We start from the raw sequence: 26,226 nt of genomic DNA, 5'->3' as shown, positions 1-26,226 counted from the left end.
GTTATGCCAAATGGAGAGGTCCAAAAGTATTATTACATTTTAATAAAATATATTATTAAATATTGGTAAAATAATTTTATAACTTTTTAAAGTAAAATTACCATTGATACGGTTTTTAAAAACCACTTTTATTTCCATGTATTTATATCACATATTGAAGTATTAGCATAGTGAGTTATTTAAAATATATCACTTGTGTAATGCAGTGTAAGACATTGGTTTAAAACTGAATACCAAAGATGGGTGTATAATTTTGTTTCTTTCTTTATTCCATCTTCTTCCCTACCCCTGCCATTTATATATAGAGTTTTAATTTGATATGCTAATATATTGAAACTATGAATTGAATTCTTTATCAGTGGAGATGAATGTTTTCAGGTTTGCAGTTAAGCTCACAATTAAGCTCACTCTTTCCTTAGGATCTCTTTTTGAACCATTAAAGATTACTGGTTGGTATTCTATACTTTAATAAGAATTGGTGAAAATTGATTAAATTTTATGTTTAGTCTTAGGTTCAGGAATGAAGTTTTCCTCTTTCAGAAAAAGGTTTTTGTTAGGAATTATCTGTACTCGTGCCTTTTCCTTAAGTAGTTCCATTATTTTTTTTAGATGAAGCTTTTTTTTTGGTCAGTTGTCTTATTTATTTATTTCTTGGCTTATTGACATATTGGGCTAGCACCATCTTCTGAGAGTTTGTTACATTACATTTAATATTAAAATCTAATAGATATTTTATAATTAAGAAAATGCTTTCAGTTTTTATGAGAATTTAAAAAATTTTTTCTATAATCAATTTAGTTAAAATGTTTCGATGACCATAAAAACATAGCTACCTCTTAGAATTTGACTTTGTTCTTACTATTGTAAACATTTGCACACATTCAGTTTCCTCTTATATTTTAAAGCATTCATTCAGTCACTCCTTCATGAGTGCCTTTGATGTACTAAGCACAATGGTAGGGGAGATGGTATGATAGTGTTGTCCTAGAGTAAAGTACTTGGTGTACTGGAGGACTTTACAGCAGAAGTACATACTTAACAGGAATCTTAAGGGATATGCAGGAATGTGCCATACAGAGAAGGACAAGAAATAACAGTTCAGGAAGAAGTAAAGGAATGAATAAAGCCTCAGGAGCTAGGAAATAGTCTGAAATGTAAGGGAAATTTATAGCATTTTGTCATGCTAGAGCATAGGGTGTAAGGCAGGAAGAGTTGAGAAGCAGAGACAATATTTTAAGGAGTTTGGATTTTCTCCTAAGAGCTATAGAAAGTCACTAAGGGATTGTAAGCTGAAGAATGATTTGAGCAGTGGTGTAGAGCAAGGGTCAGCAAACTACAGCCCATGCTGCTTTTTTGTATGTCCAACTACCTGAGAATGGTTTTTACATTTTTAAATGGTTGGAAGAAAATCAAAAGAAGGATAACATTTTATGACACCTGAAAATTACATGAAACTCAAATTTTAGTGTCTATAAATAGTTTTATTGGAACAGAGCCACACTCATCTGTTTACATCTTGTCTATGCCTGCTTTTTCACCATAACAGCAGAGTTGAGTAGCTGCTATGAAGAACATAGGACCTGTAAAGCCTGAAATATTTACTGTCTGGCCCTTTACAGAGAATGTTTGCTAACACCTGGTCTAAATACACCAATTAAAATATAGAGATAGAATGGATAGAAAAGCAACACCCAACTATATACTGTCTATAAGAAATCCACTTTAAATATGAAGATACAGTTAGGTTAAAAGTAAAAGGATGGGAAAAGATAAATTCTGTAAACACTAATCAAAAGAAAGTTGAAGTAGCTACATTAATACCAGGAACAAGGAATTTAGCAGGGATAAAGAAGGACATTACATAATGATCAAAGGGTCAGTTTACAAAAAAGACATCACAATCCTAAATGTACATAAATCTGCCAACAGAACTTCAAAATACTTAAAGCAGAAACTGACAGAACAGAGGAGAGAAATAGACAAATCCACCATTGCAGTTGAGATTTCAGCACTCCTCTCAATACTGATAGGACAGGTAGAAAATAATTAGTAAGGATATAGAGACATGAACAGCATCAACCAGCTGGACCTAACTGACATTTACAGTACATTTAATCTGACAAGGGCAGAATACACATTGCTTTCAGGTGCACATGGAACAAGAGAGACCATATTCTGGCCTATAAAAACAAATTTAAAAGAATTGAATATGTTCTCTGACAGTAGTGGAATTAAACTAGAAATCAATAGCATAAAGATATTTGTAATATCCCTATTATTTGGAAATTAAACAACCCACTTTTAAATAACCTACAAGTCAATGAGGAAGTCACAAAAAATTAAATATTTTGAATTGAATAAAAATGAAAGCACTGCATATCAAAGTTTGTGGGATGCAGCTAAAATAGTTGTTTAGAGAGAAATGTTTAGCATTACTAAATGCTTATATTTGAAAAGAAAAAAATTCCCAAACTCAGTGACATAAGTCTTCACCCCAAGAAAATAGAAGATGAAGAGCAAATTAAACCTAATGCAAGCAGAAGAAAGGAAAAAGTAAAGCTAAAAGTAGAAATAAAAGGTAATAGAGAAATCAATGAAATCAGAAGCTGGTTCTTTGAAAAGATCAATAAAATTGATAAACTTCTAGCCAAACTGACCATGAAAAAAGAGAGAAGATACAAATTACAATATCAGGAATAAAAGAGGGGAATTTACCACAAATCCTGTGGGTAGTTAAAAGGAGAATGGGGAATATAATGAAAAGTTTTACTTCCATAAGTTTGACAATTTAGATTAAATGAACAAATTCCTTTAAAAATACAAACTACCAGAGTTTACTCAAGAAGAAATAGATAACCTAAATATTGCTGTATTTATGAAAAAGACCCCCTAAATCCATAATTTAAAATGTTCCCACAAAGAAAACTACAGGCCCAGATGGTTTTATTGGTGAATTCTACCAAACACATATGGAAGAAATAATACCAATTGTATGTAAACTCTTTCAGAATACCAAAGAGGATGGAACACTTATGAATTCATTTTATAACAGCAGCATTAATCTGATACTAAACCCAGGAAAAGACAATGTAAGAAAACTACAGACTAATATCCCTCATGAACATAGTCACAAAAAAATCCTTAACAAAATATTAACAAATTGAATTTAGCAATATATAAAAAGGATACTATGTCATGACCGAGTGAGGTTTATCCTAGAAATGCAAGGCTGGTTCAAGTATTCAAAATCAGTTAATATAATTTAGTATATAAATAGGCTAAAGAAGAAAAGCTATATGATGATCTCAATAAATGTATAAAAAGCATTTGATAAAATTTAACATCCATTCATGGTATTAAAAAAACAAACAAACTCTGTACAAACTAGGAATAAGAAGTAACTTCTTCAACCTGATAAATGGCATCTATGAAAAACCTACAGTTAACATCATACTTGATAGCAAATGAGTGAATGCTTTCCTCCTGAGATCAGGTACAAGGCAAGAATGTCCACTCTAACCACTCCTATTCAACAGCATTCTTGAAGTCCTAGCTGTTGTAAAACAGTAAGAAAAAAGATATATAAGACATACAAATTAAAAAGGAAGAGATAAAACTACCAAATTCTCAGATGATATGAATAGCTATATCAAAAATCCCCATGTTGAGAAAAGTATACAATTCCAATATAAGACCCAAATAAAAGAAGACAACTCCGATGTTCTAGGATGCAGAGTCAATATTATAAAGAGCAGTTCATCTCAAATTGATTTATTGTTTCAGCATAATTTCAAAACGCAGTGCTATCTGTGTGTGGTATTTAAGCAAACTGAGTCTAATATGTATATGGATAGATAAAAGGGCCAAGGATAGTTAATATGTTCCTGAATTACAAGGTCAGGAGCATTTGCTATGCCAGGGATCAAAAGTTTTTATAAATAGCTTGTAATAAAGACAATGAGGAATTCACTCAAGGAAATAGAATAGAGATGCTAGAAACAAACCCTCACATAAAGGGAGCTCTGTTGTTATAATGGCAGTGGTATTGAAGATCTTCAAGAAAGAAGGGAATGTTTAATAAGTAGTCCTGGAATAGTTGTTTATTTTTATGGAGAAAAAGAAAATGGTGCCGATAATACTCCCATACACAGAAATCAGTTCCAAACGGATTAAAGACTGAAATGTAAATGGCACAACTTTTTTAGAAGAAAAAAAATGAAAGAATATCTTTCCTACCTTGGGATATGGAAGGATGTAATTGCTAAATTTAAATGTTGAATATATCAACCACGTAAGATAAACACATTTGTTTCTATCAAGTGACACATTAAATAATTCAAAAAGATAAACCACAAACTGGGAGAAGGTGTGTGTAACCCAAATAGCTGACAAAAGATTAGTATACTTTTACAAATCTACAAGAAAGACAACTTAGTAGAAAAAGGGACATAAAACATGAACAGAAATTTCACAGAAGAAGGACAGACTCCCCAAAGACGTATGAAAGTAAGTGCAGTCTCATCACTAATCAAGGAAATGCAAAATAAGACCACAGGTAAGTAGCAGGATACAAAATTAATGCACAGAAATATCTTGCATTCCTATACACTAATGACAAAAAATCTGAAAGAGAAATTAAGGAAACACTCCCATTTACCATTGCAACAAAAAGAATAAAATACCTAGGAATAAACCTACCCAAGGAGACAAAAGACCTGTATGCAGAAAACTATAAGACACTGATGAAAGAAAACAAAGATGACAAAACCAGATGGAGAGATACACCATGTTCTTGGATTGGAAGAATCAATATTGTGAAAATGACTATACTACCCAAAGCAATCTGCAGATTCAGTGCAATCCCTATCAAATTACCAATGGCATTTTTCACAGAACTAGAACAAAAAATTTTACAATTTGTATGGAAACACAAAGGACCCCAAATAGCCAAAGCAATCTTGAGAAAGAAAAATGGAGCTGGAGGAATCAGGCTCCTGGACTTCCTGCTATACTACAAAGCTACAGTAATCAAGACAATATGGTACTGGCACAAAAACAGAAATATAGATCAGTGGAACAGGATAGAAAGCCCAGAGATAAACCCACGCACCTATGGTCACCTTATCTTTGATAAAGGAGGGGAGAATATACAATGGAGAAAAGACAGCCTCTTCAATAAGTGGTGCTGGAAAAACTGGACAGCTACATGTAAAAGAATGAAATTAGACCACTCCCTAACACCATACACAAAAATAAACTCAAAATGGATTAAAGCCCTAAATTGTAAGGCCAGACACTATAGAACTCTTAGAGGAAAACATGGGCAGAACACTCTGTGGCATAAATCACAGCAAGATCCTTTTTGACCCACCTCTTAGAGAAATGGAAATAAAAACAAAAATAAACAAATGGGACCCAATGAAACTTAAAAGCTTTTGCACTGCAAAGGAAACCATAACCAAGACGAAAAGACAACCCTCAGAATGGGAGAAAAGATTTGCAAAGGAAGCAACTGACAAAGGATTAATCTGCAGAATACACAAGCAGCTCATGCAGCTCAATATCAGAAAAAAAAAACAAACAAAAAACAACCCAATGCAGAAATGGGCAGAAGAACTAATTAGACATTTCTTCAAAGAAGATATACAGTCACCAACAGACATATGAAAGGATGCTCAGCATCACTAATCATTAGAGAAATGAAAATCAAAACCACAGTGAGGTATCACCTCACACAGGTCAGAGTGGCCATCATCAAAAAATCTACAAACAGTAATTGCTGGAGAGAGTGTGGAGAAAAGGGAACCCTCTTGTACTTTTGGTGGGAATGTAAATTAATACAACCACTATGGAGAACAGTATGGAGGTTCCTTAAAAAACTAAAAATAGAACTACCATACGACCAGCAATCCCACTACTGGGCATATACCCTGAGAAAACTATACTTCAAAAAGAGACATGTACCACAGTGTTCATTGCAGCACTGTTTACAATAGCCAGTACATGGAAGCAACCTAAGTGTCCATCAACAGATGAATGGATAAGGAAGATGTGGCACATATATACAATGGAATATTACTCAGCCATAAAAAGAAACGAAATCGAGTTATTTATAGTGAGGTGGATGGACCTAGATTCTGTCATACAGCGTGAAGTTAAGTCAGAAAGAGAAAAACATGCGCTTCCCTGGTGGTACAGTAGTTGAGAATCCGCCTGCCAACACAGGACACGGGTTTGAGCCCTGGCCCGGGAAGATCCCACATGCTGCAGAGCAACTAAGCCCGCGCGCCACAGCTACTGAGCCTGCGCCTGCAAGCCACAACTACTGAGCCCGCATGCCACAACTACTGAAGCCTGCGCGCCTAGAGCCCATGCTCTGCAACAAGAGAAGCCACCGCAATGAGAAGCCCGCACACCGCAACGAAGAGTAACCCCTGCTTGCTGCAACTAGAAAAGCCTGTGCACAGTAACGGAGACCCAACGCAGCCAAAAATAAATAAATAAAAGAAATAAATTTTAAAAAAACCAAATACTGTTTGCTAACACATATATATGGAATCTAGGGAAAAAAATGGTTCTGATGAACCTAGGGGCAGGACAGGAATAAAGATGCAGACGTAGAGAATGGACTTGAGGACATTGGGAGGGAGAACAGGAAGCGGGGAGGGAGAACAGGAAGCTGGGACGAAGTGAGAGAGTAGCATTGACATATATACACTACCAAATGTAAAATGCATAGCTAGTGGGAAGCAGCCGCGTAGCACAGGGGGATCAGCTCGGTGCTTTGTGACCACCTAGACGGGTGGGGTAGGGAGGATGGGAGGGAGGCATAAGAGGGAGGGGATATGTGGATATATGTATACATATAGCTGATTCACTTTTTTATACAGCAGAAACTAACACACCATTGTAAAGCAATTATACTCCAATAAAGATGTTTAAAAAAAAATAGACCACAGGTAAGTAATAAGGTATAAATCAAAAAAGCTAAGAAGTTACAGAGACATAATGTGAATCTACAGGAATTTATATTCACTGCTGGATGGATTATAAATTGATAAACTACTTTGAAAATAATTTGGCATTCTGTAAGGTTGAACATTCATAGACCCTACAATTCAACAGTTTTATATCTTAAACAGATTGCTATACATATGTATCAGGTGGCATATACTAAGAGTAGTCATGGTGCTTCATTGTTGATAATAACAATTGGAAACAATTTGAGCGTCTGGCAGTTGGAGAAAAGTTGTATGAATTGCGGTGTGTTCATACAAAGATATTTTATATGGCAGTGAAAGTGAATGATATTTTCCATTTGGGATGACATGATTGAAACAATGTCATGTGTGTCAGAGTTGAGAATGCAGACTCTGGAGCTGGACTGCCTGGGGTTTGAGTTCTGGCTCCACCCCTTGCTAGATGTGTATCCTTACAAAAGTCATTTATCCTCTCTACGCTTTAGTTTTTTCATCTGTCAAATGATGGTTGTTGTGAGGATTAAACGATTTAATATGTGTAAAGTGCCTATAAAACAGTGTGGTGCTGTATAAATGTTAGCTATTCTTGTTACTCTGAATTCTATTGTTATTGGGCAGTTTTGTCTTTATTATTTACTTTTTGTTGTTATTTAAAATCATGTTTTATCATTCCGCCTCTCCCAATGGATCTAGTGTATGGTCATTGAGGGCAATTAGAAAAGAGAGGAAAATATAAAAAATAATAAATAACCATAATATAATTGCCAATTGAAGCCATTCTTACTATAGCTTCTGTTCCTCCTACAATCCCAGGGTATACTGGTGTCTAGGGAAGACAAATACACTTCTTTTTTTCATACAAATCTTTGTATGAAAGGCATAAGTGAACTGGGACCTTATTATACTATTTACTCATCTATCGTGCAGACTTTGCAAATAAACCTATGTTGTACTGAGCCAGTATGAAATTCTCTAGTAAGAATTCCTGTGGAGACTGCCCAAAACATGAATCAAAATAAGAAACATCAGTAAGCAATAAAAGTTACAGATAGTCACAAATATAGAAAGGTTTACCTACCCCATGGTGTTATGTCCTCATTTAGATCTATTATTACATTTTATCCTGAAGTTCGAGGAGAGGTTGTTAGTCATTTTCTACCACCAGAGGGAATTTACGTAATCAATGGTACTAAATAAGTTGAAATAATATGAATTTTTACATACTCTTCTTCTTGCCCTTTTGACACTGGCTGCTGTTGGTGTTGTTCTGGTGACTCTACAGAGTTAACGGTACTCATCATTATCCCCTAAGAATCCTTATAGGTCTGTTTGTAGATATGTATATAACTATACAATAGAAATACAATGAAAAGTGATTAGGTAAATCTTATAGCAATATAGAGAATATAATAGTGTTGGAGAATTACTAGAAGCAAAAGTAATTAACAAATGAGGATCTGTTAGAGTCAGGTGATAAATAATTAAAGAGAAAATCCGCAAGATTCATGACATATATAGGTAGGTCGAAGGAGTATGATTTGATAATAAGGGGTTATTAGAGGTCCTTGGGAAAGATTATGAAAACCATGAATATTTTTGTAACAGTGACCCTTCTTTATGATTATATGAAAAATTTGGTTTAAAGAGAAGATTGTCGTATTATTATTATTATTTTATTAGTAATTTTTAATATACTGAGATATACACACAGAAAAGTATGTAAAATTTATGTATAAAGAATAGCTATTTCTAGGTCAGGAAATAGAGCATTGGTAAGCACGCCAGAGGCCAACCAGGCACCTTTATCAACCCTCTCTCTACCTTTAGAGTTAACTACTATCCTTTGTCCTGATCTTTTCCTTGCTGTTCTTTTTAGTTTATCATCTGTGTATGCTTTACTGAGTAATAGTAAATTTTGTCATTTTAAAATTTCCTATGGGGACTTCCCTGGTGGCACAGTGGTTAAGAATCTGCCTGCCAATGCAGGGGACATGGGTTTGATCCCTAGTCCGGGAAGATCCCACATGCCACAGAACAACTAAGCCCGTGCACCACAACTACTGAGCCTGTGCTCTAGAGCCCGCGAGCCACAACTACTGAGCCTGTGTGCCACAACTACTGAAGCCTGCATGCCCTAGAGCCCGTGAGCCTCAGCTGCTGAGCCCACACACTGCAACTACTGAGCCCACATTCTGCAACTACTGAAGCCTGTGCACCTAGAGCCCGTGCTCTGCAACAAGAGAAGCCGCCACAATGAGAAGCCCACATGCCACAACTAGAGAAACGCTGTGTGCAGCAACGAAGACCCAATGCAGCCAAAAATTAAAAATAAATAAACAAACAAAATTTCCTATGAATGCTATCATTTATGTGTATTCCTTAACGTCTTTCTTCGTTTGCTCAAAACATTTGTGATATTCATTCTTATTGTGGTGTGAGACTCTAACTCATTAATTTTTCAGTCCTGTATAGTGTTCCTGTAAAATGAAGGATGTATATTATTTTAGACACCTTTGATATTTTGTATTTCTTTTAAGAGCCTAAAAATGTTTTTCTTTATTCAACAAGTACTTTCGAGTGGCTATTGTGTTATGTGCTTTTTCGTTTATTTGTTTTTGTTTTTAGCTGCCTATAACAGAAGAACCAAGTAAGTGCAGCTTAAATAATAATGAGCTTATTTTCTCAGTGTATTTGATTTCATAAAATCTTAATTTCTGTGTAAAGCATCATGAAAAGGAAAATCCTAACCTGAGGGAAACAAATGTTGGAACAAATATGGCAAATGACCTTCTTATAGAAAACACTTAAACACATTAACAAGATAAACACTAAAAACAGAAAATGGGAAAAGGAGGGAAGAAGCATTTCACAAAGAAATATAAAAAGTAGTATATAGGAAAAATGTTAAACTGCATTGAGGTTTTTAGATTTATAATAGAAATTAGTTTCTTTGATGACACCTTTTTTCTTTATGTGTTTGTGGAACCCAGTGATTTTCAGGCAGTTGTATTTTTTTAAGAAGTTTGGTTTAAGAATCTACAAAGTCGAAGTCAAGTTCTGGTAATTTTTTATTTTCTTGCATTAGCAATTCTTCTAATACAGTATGATTTACTATGTCATCATAGAAAGACAGCATTAGAGAGTGTACATGGCAGGGTAAAATTAAACATATGCTCACAATCAAATTAATGTATTTCATCTGTCTTCAACTAATAACAATCTGTCATGTTATCTATCTGAGTAGGGGCATAAACAGTTTATTTTGTGTTTGGAGTAACTTCCTGGAGGTAGTTAATGTGACAAGTAGTTTGTTTGAATTGAGTATAACCAGATCAACACTCTAGATGTTTCCTTGATAACCTAAAAATTACTGTGAAAATCTGTACAAGTGCTGTATTTGTATTTTGCTTCTTTAAGTTAGGCAGCAACGTATTTTACAGTAATTTCACAGAGAATATTCTGTTTTTGCCATATATGGACTAAGAAGCCTAAATAGTTTATACTTTTAATGCTTTCCATTGACAGGGTATAGACAATAATATAATAAGTTAGCATCATAGAATACTTTCCTTTTTTTAAAAAACATGAAGTAATACATTCCAGTTTGAATGAAAAAGTCATATTCATTATAGAATATGTTCTTATAGCATGTTGAAAAGTGAATATTTAGGAAAACAGGAATATTGTAAACTCTTAGGCCAATATAAAAATAATATAGAAACTATCATAATGTTTTTCAGAATTTAAAAATTTTACTTAATTTAAAATTTTCTATTTAGTTTGATCAGTAGCTCTGATTATTATACATTTGATATATAGTTTTTAAGCTATTTATTACATTTGGTACTGTATATTGGAAGACTATTCTGTTCATTATACCAGTAATCCTATAAGTAGATAGAGTGGAGATCCTGAATACGGATGCCTGGATGCCAGTAAACAAATAGGACTTATAAAAAAATAGGACTTGAAAAGAGATGTTGTCATGTACTTGGCTTATTAGCATTAGTGTGTGTATTTTAGAAGTCAAAATATATACATAATTTTAAGCACATGTAAATCAAATTTAATAAATTATTAAGGGTATTTTACTTGTCATGTGTGGGCTAATCATGATGGATCATTTTTAAACATTATGTAATTTCACAATTTGTACAGCTGCAAGTGCTTTGTAAAGGACTTTATGTAATCAAGTGCTAAGGCAGAGTATCTTATTTTATAATGCTGATGGGCTCAGTTTTATGATTTACTGTTATTAATAAATACTTTTAAAGTACCAGTAAGCAATAACCAGGTATATAATAGTTCACTCTTTTATAATAATGAGCTTTTAAAGTTTGTATGTCTTTATTCTTTTAATTAAAACTCTAAATAAAAGACCGTTAAATGGTCATCCCCAAAGCTGATGTTCCTTCTTCTTTGTGAGACACTAACTGGATTTGGAACCAGATGGCTTCGTTCTAATTCCGGTGCTACAGGTGACTAGCAATGGGACTTCGATTAAGTCACTCTGAGCCTCAGGTTTTTTGTGTGTGAAGTTAGATTAATGCTTTACCTATTTGTCAAGATTGTTATGAGGACCCAAAGTGTTATGTAAATTTTGAAACAGACTTTAAGTTGCTTCAGAAGTCTCTTAAAGTGGTTTCTTTGCATCTGTTTTACCCTTCTGGATTCTTTCTCCTCGTAGTAGCCAGAGTAATTTTTTTCAAAATGCAAAGATCACATTGTGCCCTTGCTTACAAGCCTCCAATGGCTTTGCATTGCTGTGTTTCAGTGATATCCTCATGTTATTCTGCACGTCCCCACTCTTGCTCATTATGTTTCTTTGTTTTCCTCAATTGCACTCAGTCATTTTCCTCTTCTAGATTGCATCCTAGTTGTTCCAGTGACAGAAACATTTTTCTCTTCCAAATTCCTCTTAACTTGGTTGGCTTATTCTCATCTTTCAGATCTCAGATCAAAGAGGTCTTTCAGAGCTACTGTATAAAATTGTCATAATTTCTATCTTGCTTCCTGTCACTCTCTTACTCTCTGTCTGCTCAACAACAACCCCCCTAACCCCCCGGCAATTTCTGATTATGATTGTTACATTGACTTGTTTATTTATGTGTTCACTTGTTTGTCAGTCTTTCTCCCTCATGAATGTGACAGTAAGGATAGTGTCTGTTCTCTAATTAATTGCTTATGCTTAGCACAATACTTGACACATAGTAAGTGTTTATATTTATTTAATAAATGAATTTTAAGGTGTTATTTGACTTCTTTTAAAGAAGTACATGAACTTTTTCCTTTTTTTTTGGGAGGCTGTGATTTTTGCAACTACACAGTTAATCTGAATCATTTTTAGGTTGATTAATATGCAATGTAATGACTGTAATGACTTTTGGGAGGAAGAATAATCAGCTGCATGTGTATAAGTATAAAACTTGCCATCTTCTGTTTTTAAAGTTATGATATAGATAATGGCAACTATTTATGTATACAAGATGCCTGAACAGAAAAAAAAAAAAGTCATATTCCTGAAATCTATAGGAGTGCAACATTTTTTAACATTTGTAATTTTCTTTTGACTAGTCTCTGAATTTAGAAACAAAAGTTGTCACTGTGTAGTTAATGGAAGTGCTTTCAATCCAGCAGGGGAAAGTTGAAACCTTTCCAGTATATATCACCTGTAGGATTTCCTTCTTGTGCTTATATTTTTGCTCAGGTGGACTGAAATATGTGGTAAGATGGGTGAAAACTGTATTGGTGTATAAGTTATCTACATGCATATGAACTTCTCAACGTCCCATACAAGACCCTCATGCACATCCCTGCTGATTTCACCATCTCTTGGAAGCCAGGTTCTTTCAGATGCTTTTGCACACGTTCCTTTGGCAAAGAATGTCCGTCCACCCTGTCTCCAAGGTTGTCTGCCTAATTTTTCCTCATCCTTCAGGAGTTAGCTGAAACATCGTCTTCTCTGTGAGATCTTTCTTGTCCCCCTATGCAGTTCTATAAATTTCCTTTCTCTATTACTCCTGTTGTACCTTGTCTTATACAGACCATTGTTGTTCTCTTGGTCTTAGAATTTCACTGTATAATATTTTTCTACATGTGCTCCTCTCAGCCTTCCTAGCAGTTAGCACTTAGAAGGCCCTGGGTAAATAGTTCATGAATGAATAAATGGATAGACAAATGACAATAACACTAATACTTGTTGAGTATGTGCCAGTCACATACTATGTACCTTACTATGTACCAGTCATTGTTCTGTGTGCTTTATATGTATTTAGTTATTTTATCTATTACAATAACATTATGAGGTACTATTATTGTCCCCATTTTATAGATGAGAAAACTGAGACAGAGAGATTGATTGCTCAGGGTTCCGCAAACAGTAACAAGGCATCAAGCCCAGGCAGTTTGGCTCTGGAGATTGCATTCTTTACTACCATGTCCTACTTCCTTTCCAAATAAATCAGTGAATTATTGAGGAACCAGTGTTTCTTCTACATTTGCCATAATGCAGACAACTGAGAAATTCAGAAAAGTTATTTCTTGTATAAGACTAGTGTTTGTATATAAGCTACCACTCTAGATAGTAAAATAGTAACAAAGATCATTTATTGGGATATGAAAAAATTGCTGTAATGACACTTTCTTTATGATATTTGACATAGTGTCATTTTTATCAGAATTGTGTACTGTTTATTAAACATCATTTACTTTCTGTTACTCATCAAAATCTGTTTCTGTGTCCTAATATACAGGCCACTTTATCCTGAAAGTTATCCAAGTAAGTAAATTTTGAACCATCACATCAATTTAGGGAATTAATGTTCCATTGGAATCAGCAGGGCCAAATGAAGGATGAAAGTGACAGCTTTAGATTCAGAATTCTAATTTGTTGCTTCTAAATCAAAGTTTTGTACCTCAATAAAACCAAAACAAAGTGTTTTAAGAGTATATCATACTAAAATATTTATGGATGAAATGGTGTTTGATTTGCTTTAAAATAATCTAAGAGTGGGGCTATGGATAGAACAAGATTGGTCATGACTTGATTATTGTTCAGGCATTTTATATTTTCCAGCAAAATGTATTAACAAAGGAGAATGCATTTTTGTTTTCATACTGTTTTCCATGTATTACTTGAGCCATTTAATGGCAGAAGAAAGAAAATTTCTCCAGTGGTTTGTGTTTTGTTTATTTTTGTCTCCCTGGTAACTAAAAATGCAAATGCCTCTCAATTTATAATTGTTTAATGTAATTTTTAACTACTTAATTGAATATGACATAACCAAAATCTCAGAGACAATTGTAATGCTTAGATTTTATTATCTTGCTAGTTACAACTTCATGTTGTCATTTTTAATAACTCAAGACCCAATATATACTCAGGGAGAGGTTTATTGTTAACAAGAAAGATGAAAATCTATATTATTTTATATTAGTTAAGGCAATCTATATTAGTTAAGGTAATGCTAGATGCTATAAACAGACAGTCCCTAAAGTTTCAATATCTTAGCACAATAGAAATTTATTTCTTATTTACATAAAGACCAAAACCAGGAACTGCTTATCAGTGGCTCATCTCCCTTTCAGGAACCCAAACTCCTTCCATTTTCTGGAACTGCCATTTTCAACAGTTGGCTTCATGGGTTACCATGAAAAAGGAGAGTAAGGACTACCACACATGGAAGGTTTTTATGGGTCAAGCCTAGTAGTGTTGCATATCATTTATTCATTACTTTGGTCAGAAGTTAGTCTTATGGCCACAGCTAACTGCAAGTCATGCTGGAAAATGTAGTATAGGTTATGAACAGCTATCCAGTCTGCTCATCTTATAATTATGTGTCTGTTCTACTCTTCTTTTTGTCAAAAACAGTGAAGGATCTTAGATTTTACCCTACTTAGAAGCTAACAAGTTAGCCTGCTACTGCCATGGTTACTGGCAGAAGGCATGAGGCTCCTGGATCAGAGATAAGGGAGTTTATTACTCCCAGCATAGCAAGTAGGATGAGCTCCATGTTTGTGTTGGTTCCACTAGGACAGTGTGAGGGGACCCACACAGATGATCTATATCTAGTGGTTTGTCTCACAGCCGAGGAATCCTGAACTTAGGAAACCTATCTCTTTTATAATGGTCTCCAAGTAAATCTCTGAACTTTGCTCTGGAGAGAGATATTATCTTTATTATACCAGATGACGAACAAACTTACACTTTATTCCTGAGGGAGACACTCTCTCTTTGTAAGTTGCCATACAAACATCCTTGAAAGAATAGTCCAAAACAAAAGCTGTCATTCAAAAATTTTATTTTTCTCAACTTTAATTTTTACAAATTTATTAAAAATTTGAGTGTATTTTTCTTGCCATCTATTAATGCACATATATACATATATAGTATGTTTACAGAGTAGGAGTTTTATTATATGCAATTTTATACTCTCTAATTTAACATCCTGTACTATTGTGTATTTCACTTGATAGCCTTTTTCCGAGCTTTACTGAGATATAACTTGCATATAACATGATGTAAGTTTAAGGTATACAGTGCATTGATTTGATACACATATATTGCATAATGATTACTGCCATCATCACCTCATATAATTAACATTTTTGTGGTGAGAACATTTAAGATGTACTCTCTTAGCAACTTTCAAGTATATAATACAGTATTGTTAACTATAATCACTATGTGTACATTAGAATCGTAGAACTTATTCATCCTATAATTGGAAGTTTGTACCCTTTGACTCACATCTCATTTCCCCTAACCCTCAGCCCCTGGTAACCACCATTCTACTCTCTGTTTTTTTGAGTTTGGCTTTTTTAGATTCCACATGTAAGTGATAGCATACAGTACTTGTCTTTCTCTATCTGACTTAACATAATGCCCTTAGGTTTCATGCATGTTGTCACAAATGGAAGGATTTCCTTCTTTCTCATGGCTGAATAATATTCCATTGTTAGATATGTGTACGTATCACATCTTCTTTATTCATTCATCTGTTGACAGACACTTAGGTTGCTTCCATGTCTTGGCTATTGTGAATAATGATGCAATAAACATGGGAGTGCAGATATCTCATTGAGATTCTGTTTTTATTTCCTTTGGTTATATACCTAGAAGTAAGAGTGCTAGATCATACGGTAGTTCTGTTTTTAATTTTTTGAGGAACCTTCATACTGATTTCCATAGTGGCTATACCAATTTACATTCCCACCCACAGTGCAAAAGAGTTCCCTTTTCTCCACATCCTTACCAACATTTGGTATCTCTTGTATTTTTCATGATAGTCATTCTAACAGGTGTGAGGTGGTAGTTCATTGTGGTTTTGATTTGCATTTCCCTGATGATTAGTGATGTTGAGCATCTCTTCATGTACCTGTAGGCCATTTGTATGTCTTCTTTTGAAAAATATCTATTCAGTTCCTCTGCCCATTTTTAATCGGGTTGTTTGTTTCATACAACTATTGAGTTGTATGAATTCTTTATATATTTTGGATATTAATCTCTTATCAGGTATATGATTTGCAAATATTTTCTCCCATTCCATAGGTTGCCTTTTCATTTTGTTGATGGTTTTCTTCATTGAAAGCTTTTTAATTTGGTGTGGTCCCACTGTTTATTTTTGATTATTTGCCTTTGTCTTTGGTATCAAATACAAAAACATCATCCCCAAGACCTCACTTACTAGTCATGATTTGTTTGTTTGTTTGTTTGTTTTTTGGCCAGACCGCACGGCTTGCAGGATCTTAGTTCTACAACCAGGGATTGAACCCGGGCCATGGCAGTGAAAGTGCCGATTCCTAACCACTGGACCGCCAGGGAATTCCCTTTAAGTTCATAATTTTTAATGGCCAAAGAGTATTGTATTGTGGGGTTATATCATAATTTAACTGTATTTCTATTCTGGAACATTTACATTGCTTCCAATATTTTTTATATTACAAATGACTGTGGTGAAGATCTTAATTTATCATTCTTATTATACATCCCTAATGTGTTCCTCAAGGTAAACTCTTCCAAATTGTATTACTTGGTCATAGAGTAGAAATGTTTGTAAGGCTCAACACACATTTTTGAGTCACTTTTCAGAAAGCCAGTAGTACCAGCTCTCATCAGCACCGGGTGTCTTCTCTCTCTCTCTCTTTCTCTTTCTCTCTCTCTCTCTTTCTCTTTCTCTCTCTCTCTCTTTCATTTTGAAAGGTGAACTCAGTACTTCAATTTTTTTCAGTTGCATTTCTTTACATACTGAGATTGAATAATGGTTTCACAGGTTTATGTGAAACATTATAAAAGGCCTTTTAAGGTGGTCTAACATTCTGTAAAATATCATTATTAGTTACATTTCTGAGAAAATGTTACTTCTTAGTGGATTGTTAATATTCCATGAATCCCTGAAATGCGCTTTTGTTAGTATCTCTTTCTTGCTGTAAACCTAAATTATAAAATATGAAATACTGTAATTTGTATTTTTTAAATTTATTAAACTAAAAATTGTACATATTACTCTTTCAAACATCTTTCCAAGTTGTTATCAAAATTATTCTTGTTAGCCAAAGTTAATTGGATTCTCTTAAGACTTCTATTTCACGTACCATGTGATTTTAAGAACATGGCAGATAGACTTAGTATCTTGATAACTTATTTTCTTTCTTTCCATTTTAATTTCCAGGTCAGGGTAAGTGAGCTAAGTGATTTTTTTTTTTTTTTGCACAGTTGGTTTTGACAGTGAAATATTTGGATTTTCTTGTCTGTCTAACACAGTCTTAGAATTTTTTCATCTTCATGGTTTTTTATCCCCATTTATGTCAGCTACACAAGAAAGCCTTTGACATTGATGTAGTTGATTTACCTCCTGCATTCTTATCCTATACAGTTCTGTCCTTCACTTTTCAGACCCCAGTTTCTGTTCTTTCTTAACTTCTGAGATCCTTCCATTGGGCCTTCAGGAACTTACAAATAAGGTATCAATAAAATTCTTGTACGTATTCTCAACATCTTTCTTGACAAAAGTTTTAAAACTACTTCTGTCATTTAGCTCTCCCATAACGACAGTGCTGCTGTCCCCTGAAGCTCTTTCAAATGTTGACGTCCCCTTCTATATCTACTTTATCACTACTACTGGAGTAGTGGTAACTGGTAGTTACCTTCTTGTTACATATTGCTCTTTCCAGAACATTCTCCTTCATCTTCCCTAAAAACCCTTAGATTTGAATATCAAGCCATATGATTATACCTCCTGCTACTTATATTTGTTGGAGTTATCAGCCAACCCCTGAATCACTGCCTTGAATTTCTTGAAGATTTTGGCTTTGGGTCACAGTCACTCCACTACTATTGCTGTCATGATTCTTGGTAATTTTAGTACACATACAGATTATCCTTATAATACTTTGGTCTCTCAGTTCCTTGAATTCTTCGTCCGCCATAATCTTGCCACCCACCTACACTAACATAGTTGTTCTGAAGACCTAGTCAATATTAGTTTCAATACCCTCTCCATAATATCAATTATCAGTTTTATGTATCCCAGTCTATTATTTCCTGTCTTTCCACCTCACATCCTTTGGTAACCCAATTCCAGTAATTTTTAAACCCACATAAGACCTTAACATCAGTTGATCTTACCAATTTTTCATTTTCCTGAACCCCCCTCCTACCAACTTAAATTCCATGGTCTATCAATATAATCACTACCTTACATTTATTATCTTCAATTACTTGCCCTTCTTTTCAGTAATTGTACATGATTGAGAAAACCCCAACTCTACTTAAATGCAAATCTTCATCTGCTCAGTACCACCATCCGTTGCAACTGAGTGTACCTGGAACAAAACCTACAATATACTGTCTCATTTAAAATTCAAGTTAACTATCTTCAAGTGATTTCTCTTTACCTTGTTCATCCCATGTCAAATCCATTAGCATTTCTTATTCACTTTTTATTCCAAAAATATATTGAGAATTTGCCCCACTTTTTACCATCTCTCTTGCTCCTACTCTTGTCCAAACTACCATCTTCTCTTTCCTAGATTTTTATTATAGCCTTCTCGATGGCTTCTCTGCTTTACATTTGACTACAGTTTATTCTCAGCACAGCAGCCCGAACCTTTTAAAATGTAAGTCAGATTACATCTTTTTTTTTCTTTTTCCTTACAACCCCCCAATAGCTTCCCATCTCTCTTACAGTGACCTGTATGGTTCCTGGCTTTTTAAACTTCATTTCCTGCTGTTTCCCTCTCTTGCTAACTCTTTTCAGCCACTCTGACCTCCTGGCTTTTCTTTGAATCTACTAAGTGTAATCTTCCTTTAGGGCCTTTTTCACTGCAGTTCCCTCTGCTTGGAAGACTTTTCCCCGGATTTCCTTGTTCTTAGCTTTCTTAAGGTCTTTGACCTACCTGTTTGAAATAGTAATTCCTCTCATGTACCCTTTATTTATTTTTTTCATAAGATATATCAGCATTTGCTATACACAGTAATTTACTTGTTTGTCTCTTTTCTCTTCATTAAAATGTCAGTTCATTGTATCTGCAGCCCCTAGGACAGTGCCTGGCCATAGTAGGCACTCAAATATTTGTTGAATGAATGAATGAATGATCAATAAAGTGGTTATCCATTGAAATTGTTAAGCATACTTTAAGCAGGGTGTAGTATGGTTGAGCTAAAAGAAGTTGCATGTTACAATGTTAATGCCTTTGTCCTTCAGTTGCTTAGATATTGGAAGTATATACACCAAAATGTTAACAGTAGTTGTCTCTAGCCAGTGGCATTTTTTATATCGTTTTCATAATTGTCTTTCAGAATATTTGGGAAATGTTTGGGAAATGTTCACGTCTTAATGCTATTAGGAGATTTTAATTCCATTTTCAAAAATAAAATACGAGAACTAGCAAAGAAAATAAAGAAATTAAAGAAGAAATTAAAGAAATTTACCAGCATCTCACTGTAATTTCATCTTCAGAATTTACATTTCTGGATTATTTAGAGTGAAGTACTCTAGTAACTAAGTCCTCTTAAATGTTGCTCACTAAATTCTAACACAATAGAGGAAAACTTTATACTCAAGCTCTGTGAGGACTTTTTCTATATCTGCTGTCTAATTCTCAGAGTCTTGGTTATTTAAAATAACTTTTATGATCCTTAATGGTCTTTTATGTTCATAATACTGGTGGTGATTTTTTTAGGACCTGGATTGTATCTTTTTCATCTTTGGGTTCTCACTGCCTACCACAGTGCTTGGTATATAATAGGTACTCAATAAATGTTTATTGAATAATTTTTTATCAATTGATCAGTGATCGTATTAGTCTCTCATGGTTCTCTTTGTTAGGAGAAAAACTTTTGCTTGGCTAGTAAATCCCCCAATGCTTATAGTAGTTTATCTATATAAGTAGTTGAGGAGTTGTGGGGCGGGGCTGAGGGGAGGGGAGAGAAGAAAAAAGGAAGAAAAGACACAATGATAGACTCTTCCATTAGAAAAGACAAATGCGCATACATGTTGAATGACAGACTTTATTTTTTTTAACTGGACAGTAATTTCATTGGGGAATTTTCCTAGTGACATGATTTGTTCTTACTCTTGTTGAATTAGGAAAGTATTTTAACTTCAATATTATGATAAACTAGATGTATAAATGTAGAGCTAATAGCTTAGTATTTTAGTCTTCTACAGATTGATGCCTGTGGTATCTGGACATTTTTTGGCCTCTTCTTGTAAATAATGTCTCAGTGATGTTTAAGGAATAGCAACTTGTGGCCAGAAAAGAAAAAAGCTGCATATTATCCAAGCTAAGCAATATAAATGGGGCTAAGGAATCCCCCACTAGATCAAAAATTTCCTAGAGAAAGATCTCTTGAGCTTACAAACTAAAGACCTTCAATATAATTTTAAATAAAGCCTTTTACGTAGTATGAGAGCATTTTTTACTTGATAATCAATTGCCACTATTATGTAGGCTTACTAGATTTGCAGATTTACAAGTTTTTACAAGTTGGTTGGGTCCCTTCCTAAGGAAACCAGTTTAAGTTTTTTTTTCCTATATTGACTCAAAGAGCCTAGTTGTCCTTAAATCCTGTGAATATATTTGCCTTATAATTTGACAGCATTGAGTGAACACCCTTATAGGGTCTGTAGTGTTGTAAAAAGAGAAACTGTTCAATAAAAGATCACATTTGAAAAAATTAGACTGTGCTGGATAAAACCAGTATTGGATATGAGTACTGTGCTTTGCTTTAAAGCACCTACAACTATTCAAGAAAATATATCCTGGCCCATTACTACTTTCAAAATGGATACGTTTAGTTTTGGACAGCAAATGAGCTGTATCTTTGTGAAATTAAACGATGGCTGTAAATAAAGTAAATATACAATGAAATATTGGTATCTTTTAGCAGAAAATTAGTAATGCATTTGTGTTAACATTAACGTTTATAGAGATTACAGAACTATTGTAATTATTAAAGTAATTAAACTATCAAACCAGATATGCTTGAGTAAGTGCATGTTGCAATTAATCACTATGTTTAAACACGTTATACTAAGTAGATCTTTTTTGAGTATCATCGATGTGCCTGAAGCTATATAGATAATAGGAATGATAGCCTTCAGTTTTTTGAGCACTTATCATGTGCTGGTCCTTATGCAGTAAACATGGATTAATTCTCAAAGAACTCTATATATGATAGATACATTTGTTATTCCCAGCTTTTAGATTTAGAGACTGAGGCATAAAGAGGTTGAATAAATTGCCCAAAATTACACAGCTCATATCTAAGCTGCGATACAGTACTGGAAAATAAGTCAAATTTAAACATGTTAAAAATGTATTGATTAACTAATATTGAATTTTGTTCTCTGTTTTTGTTCACTTTTCTAGTTGATTTGGAGCATATGCGAACAGTAAAACCTGAAAAACACTTAAGGTTTTGCCAGGAAAATGGTTTTAGTAGCCACTTTGTCTCAGCAAAGACAGGAGACTCTGTAAGTAAAATAATGAATACTGAATATTACAAGTGATGTTTTACTTTTATTTTCATAGGAAGTATACTTCCATTACTTAACTTTTGGAACAAATTAATTCCTGTTGAAGACATAAAATATCAGGTTAGATATAACATGTTTATTCTATTTATGTTCCTCTTATAATTCATTTAACGTAATTTCATGGTTATTTTAGGGAATTAAAGAATACAAAAGTTAAAAAGAATATAAATCACTCATAATCTCAGCATCCAGAGATGACCATTCATAACCTCATATGATTCCTTCTAGTCTTATTTTTCTGTTGCTCACAAATATTAGTGCTTCTGCCACTAGTGCTAGTGGATTGCATTTACTGAGCGCCTACTTTGTGATGGGCACTGTACTACTCTGATTAACTCTATTTAATTAAATTAATTTATTTTTTCATATTTGACTGGATGTTTATTGTGTAAATCACCATAACCATTTAAACAAGAAACTTAGAATGATGTTAAAATATTTTTGAAAAAGTCCAAAATATCTTCACATATAATTCAGATTTATTTTCCAGCAATCCTAAGTGATTATCTCTATTTTATAGAATAGTCTTAGAGAGGTTATGTAGTGGGGGTCTAGGGTACACAGAATAAGTGGTGGAGATAGGATTTGTAAACCTAAGGATTGACATTCCAGGGTTCACCATATTAATCATGCTAAATGTTTATTAAAAAGAAAATTGAGATCATAATATAGAAATAATTTTGTTTTTTTTTAATTTAATATATTTATCTGTAGAAAATTTTATGTCACTTAATATTACTAAATAGATTTAATAATCCATTAGAGTTAATAATCCATTAAATAAATGTTCAAAAATTTATCCAACCACATCCCTATTGTTGGGCGTATAGATTATTTCTAAGTTCAGTACATTGTAAAATTTTGCAAAATTTCTAATGTAAAATTTTGTCCATAAGCTGTGATGTTTTGATTATTTCCTTGGTAGGTAATTGAGACCTATTGCCAAATTACCACCAGGAAGACTACATTAATTTATACTACCACCAGCATTGTATGAGTGCCATATCACTGTACTCTTTTTTAACATTCAGAATTTATTTAATTTTAAATCTTTGTCAATTTGGTAGACAAGGAAAAAAAGGTATTTTGCTATTTAAATTTGAATTTCTTTGCTGTTGAGGTTGAAATTTTAAAAATTTCATTACTTATTAACTTTATGCTTATTAACTGTTTATAATTTTCTATTGCTTTTTAAAATTTCCTATGACCATTTTTATGTTAGGGATAACAGCCATTTGTCATAATTTTTGCAAATATTTTCCACTGCCCAGATTTTTGTTTGAGCGTTAATTTTCTTGACATTTTCAACCAAAGGAAGTTTGAATTTTTTTCTGTGGTTTAATCTTTTTGATCTTCTTCCTGTATGATTTCACTGATGGTTTTTATGCTTAGGGTAAATATTAAATATTATAAAGCGTATTTAATCTTTTAGGGGGGGTCAGACTCATCTAAAAATGTGACATTTTGGAACCCTTTCCCCAGGATAATGCAAACTTGGGCACATACCCACATGTGTCATTTAAAAAATATATAATATCAATATTCCTTGATAAATCCATCCATGGATTAGGCTTTTACCCTCATGTATCTTCCTGGGGGTCTTTTGTCATTTTAGAATTATTTTAACTTCCAGTATTTTAGCTTGTGTTTAACCGCTTAGTATCTTTTGTGTACTTATGTTGAACCACCTGTAAAAATCCTCGTTGTTTTCTTTTTAAATGCAACTTTGAAATAGTTTGTTCTTGTGAAGTCACTTTAAGACTTGGAGTCATCTCCAATCCCAGGTTACTTCCCTTCATTGCTTAGGGAGTTGAGCTCCTGGCTTAGTACTTTCTCTAATAGTACCTTTGTCATAATTCTTAGTGATTTCAGTATCTTTGTTTTCCACCCCACCTCAGCCACAAACTCCCATGCATTGTCATTACAAATTACTGCAGCCCTTCTGTTATCTCATATTGCAATATCAGGCATCCTAATCACTGACCATCTTGTCTTTCTGGCTCACACCCTTGAATGCCCTAATCCAATCAGTCTGCAACCCCAGCAGGACCTATAAGACATTGATCCTAACACTTTTTCAATGTCCTCCTTTCATGTCCTTATTTTCCTTTCTTTGGAACTTAATCTCATGGCCAATCAAATCATTACCATGCAAATACTGTCAAGTCCCTTTCTGCTCATTCACTTTATCTGACTCATTTGGATAAACCTTAACCAAGCCCCTGCCTTTATATGGTTACACTCTTGTATTTGAACGTGGTCAGAGAAAAAAACCCAGAGGCATGCTGGAGGTTTCACTTACATTTCACAATAGCTAACCTCAAGTGGGCCCTTAATGCTGCTCAGTAATTATGCATGTCCTTAGGCCATTATCTCTCCCCCTCACCTATACCACTGTTTCATAGCTTCTCTTCTCTCCTCAAATCTTCAAAACTTCCTTGTCCATTCTCTCAGCTGATGCCCTTGTTTCTTATTTTATAAAATATTTGAAACAAACAGAAGACAACTTTCACATAACTCCTGCCACCACATCTACCCCAACTCTCCTTCCCACCCCGTATCCCTTCCCATATCTTCTGTCTCCTCCAAGGTTACTATGGATGAATAATCTATGCTCCTAGCTAGGGTCAACTCCTCCACTGTGCATTATTCCCATTTCTCTTTGCCTAGTAACAAACATTGCTTAGCAATTCTCACTCCTGCATCATTTTTTGTTCTATCTACTGGATTATTCTATCAGCACACAAAATATTATGACTTATCTTAAATACAAGAAAACTCTTGATCCCACATCTTTAGCTATTGCTTACTTCCCCCCAGTTACCAGTGGAATGTTTTGAAAGAGTTTTCTCCAGTTCTCTCCTCCCAGTTTGTCTTGAGCAGTTCCAGTCAGACTTTTGCCCCCAATATTTCACCCCAAAATGCTCTTATTAAGGTCTACCAGTGACCTCCTTTTTGCTAAATTCAGTGGTCAGTTCTTAGTCCTTATCTTACTTGATTTAGTTGCAGCATATAAAATAGTTGATCACTCTCTGCTCTTTGAAATACCTTCTTCACTTAGCTTCTAGAGTACTACACCTCCTGGTTTCCCTCCTACCTTGCTAACTACTCTCTTAGTTGCCTTTGCTAATTTCTCTCTCCAACTTCTAAATATTGAAGTGCCCTAGGCTCAATCCTTGGATATCTCTCTTTTTTAAACTTATTCTCTTAGTAACCTCATCTAGTCTCATGGCTTTGGCCAGACCTCTTCCCTGAACTCCAGACTCATATACCCCAGCACTCCTGCTTAGGTGTCTAACAGCCAGTCCCAATTTAATTCAGGTCCAGAACTGAGCTCTTGATATTCACTCTTCAGATCTCTCACAGTCTACCCCACTTAAATAAATGGCAGATCTTCTACCAGTTGCTAAGACCAAGAAAATTTTGGAGTCATCTTTGACTCCTGTCTTTCTTTGACATACCACATCTATCACCAAGTCCTGTTGGTTCTACTTTCAAAATATATCCATAATCTGGTGACTGCTTCTTACCATCTCCACTGCTACCACTTAGTTTCAAGCCTCCATCATCTCTTACATTAGTGTCCTAGATGATTTCTCTTTTTTACCCTTGATCTTCTTCTATAGTGAATACTCAATACAACAACCAGGTTGACCTTGTTAAATAGAAGTCACATCAGTCCACCCTCCATTTCACTCAGAGTGAAAGCCAAAGTTCTTCCCATAGTTTACCAGATTTTACATGATTTGTACACTCTTAATCTCTCTGCTAGTTTTCTTTTACAATCCCCTTTTTCTCTCCATTCCACCACACTAGCTTTCTTATTTCTCCTTGAACATTGACCATCAGTGAACTATAATATATAATAGTCTTTGGGGTACAAATGACATAAACCTTTTGGGGATATGTATCTCTTTTTGATTAGGGATTGAAGTTAAATTAGTAAAGTTGTGATAAATATTCAGTAAGTAATCATGAGATAAGTAGGGATAAGAATATGATAGGTCACTTACAGAACAAAGACAAGTTATGCATTAAAGTCGGTGACTGGATTCGTGTCTGTAGATTTTTGTTTAATGATAATGGAGTATACAGCTCATTTTCTGTTTGATAAAATACAGTAAAGATTATAAGTATTTTGCTCAAGAGATATGGAGAATTTATTAAAATTGATGAGAACCACAAAGATTATTAAAGAGTTGTAA

At 34.2% G+C, this 26,226-nt stretch overlaps 1 protein-coding gene across 1 annotated transcript in view; it reads left to right on the top strand.

The window, feature by feature from the left end:
• RAB28 (RAB28, member RAS oncogene family) overlaps positions 1–26,226 on the top strand; it is a 93,321-nt gene that overhangs the window by 54,506 nt on the left and 12,589 nt on the right. Inside the window, exon 5 of the mRNA XM_061191245.1 lies at positions 21,855–21,958. Coding sequence (XP_061047228.1) covers positions 21,855–21,958 — 104 coding nt within the window. The remainder of the gene's footprint in view (positions 1–21,854; positions 21,959–26,226) is intronic.

This window comes from Eubalaena glacialis, chromosome 5 (genome assembly GCF_028564815.1).
Source record: "Eubalaena glacialis isolate mEubGla1 chromosome 5, mEubGla1.1.hap2.+ XY, whole genome shotgun sequence".
NCBI classification, from domain to species: domain Eukaryota; kingdom Metazoa; phylum Chordata; class Mammalia; order Artiodactyla; family Balaenidae; genus Eubalaena; species Eubalaena glacialis.
Note: the sequence above shows the minus strand (reverse complement) of the source record. Positions and strands in the feature narration are given on the sequence as shown.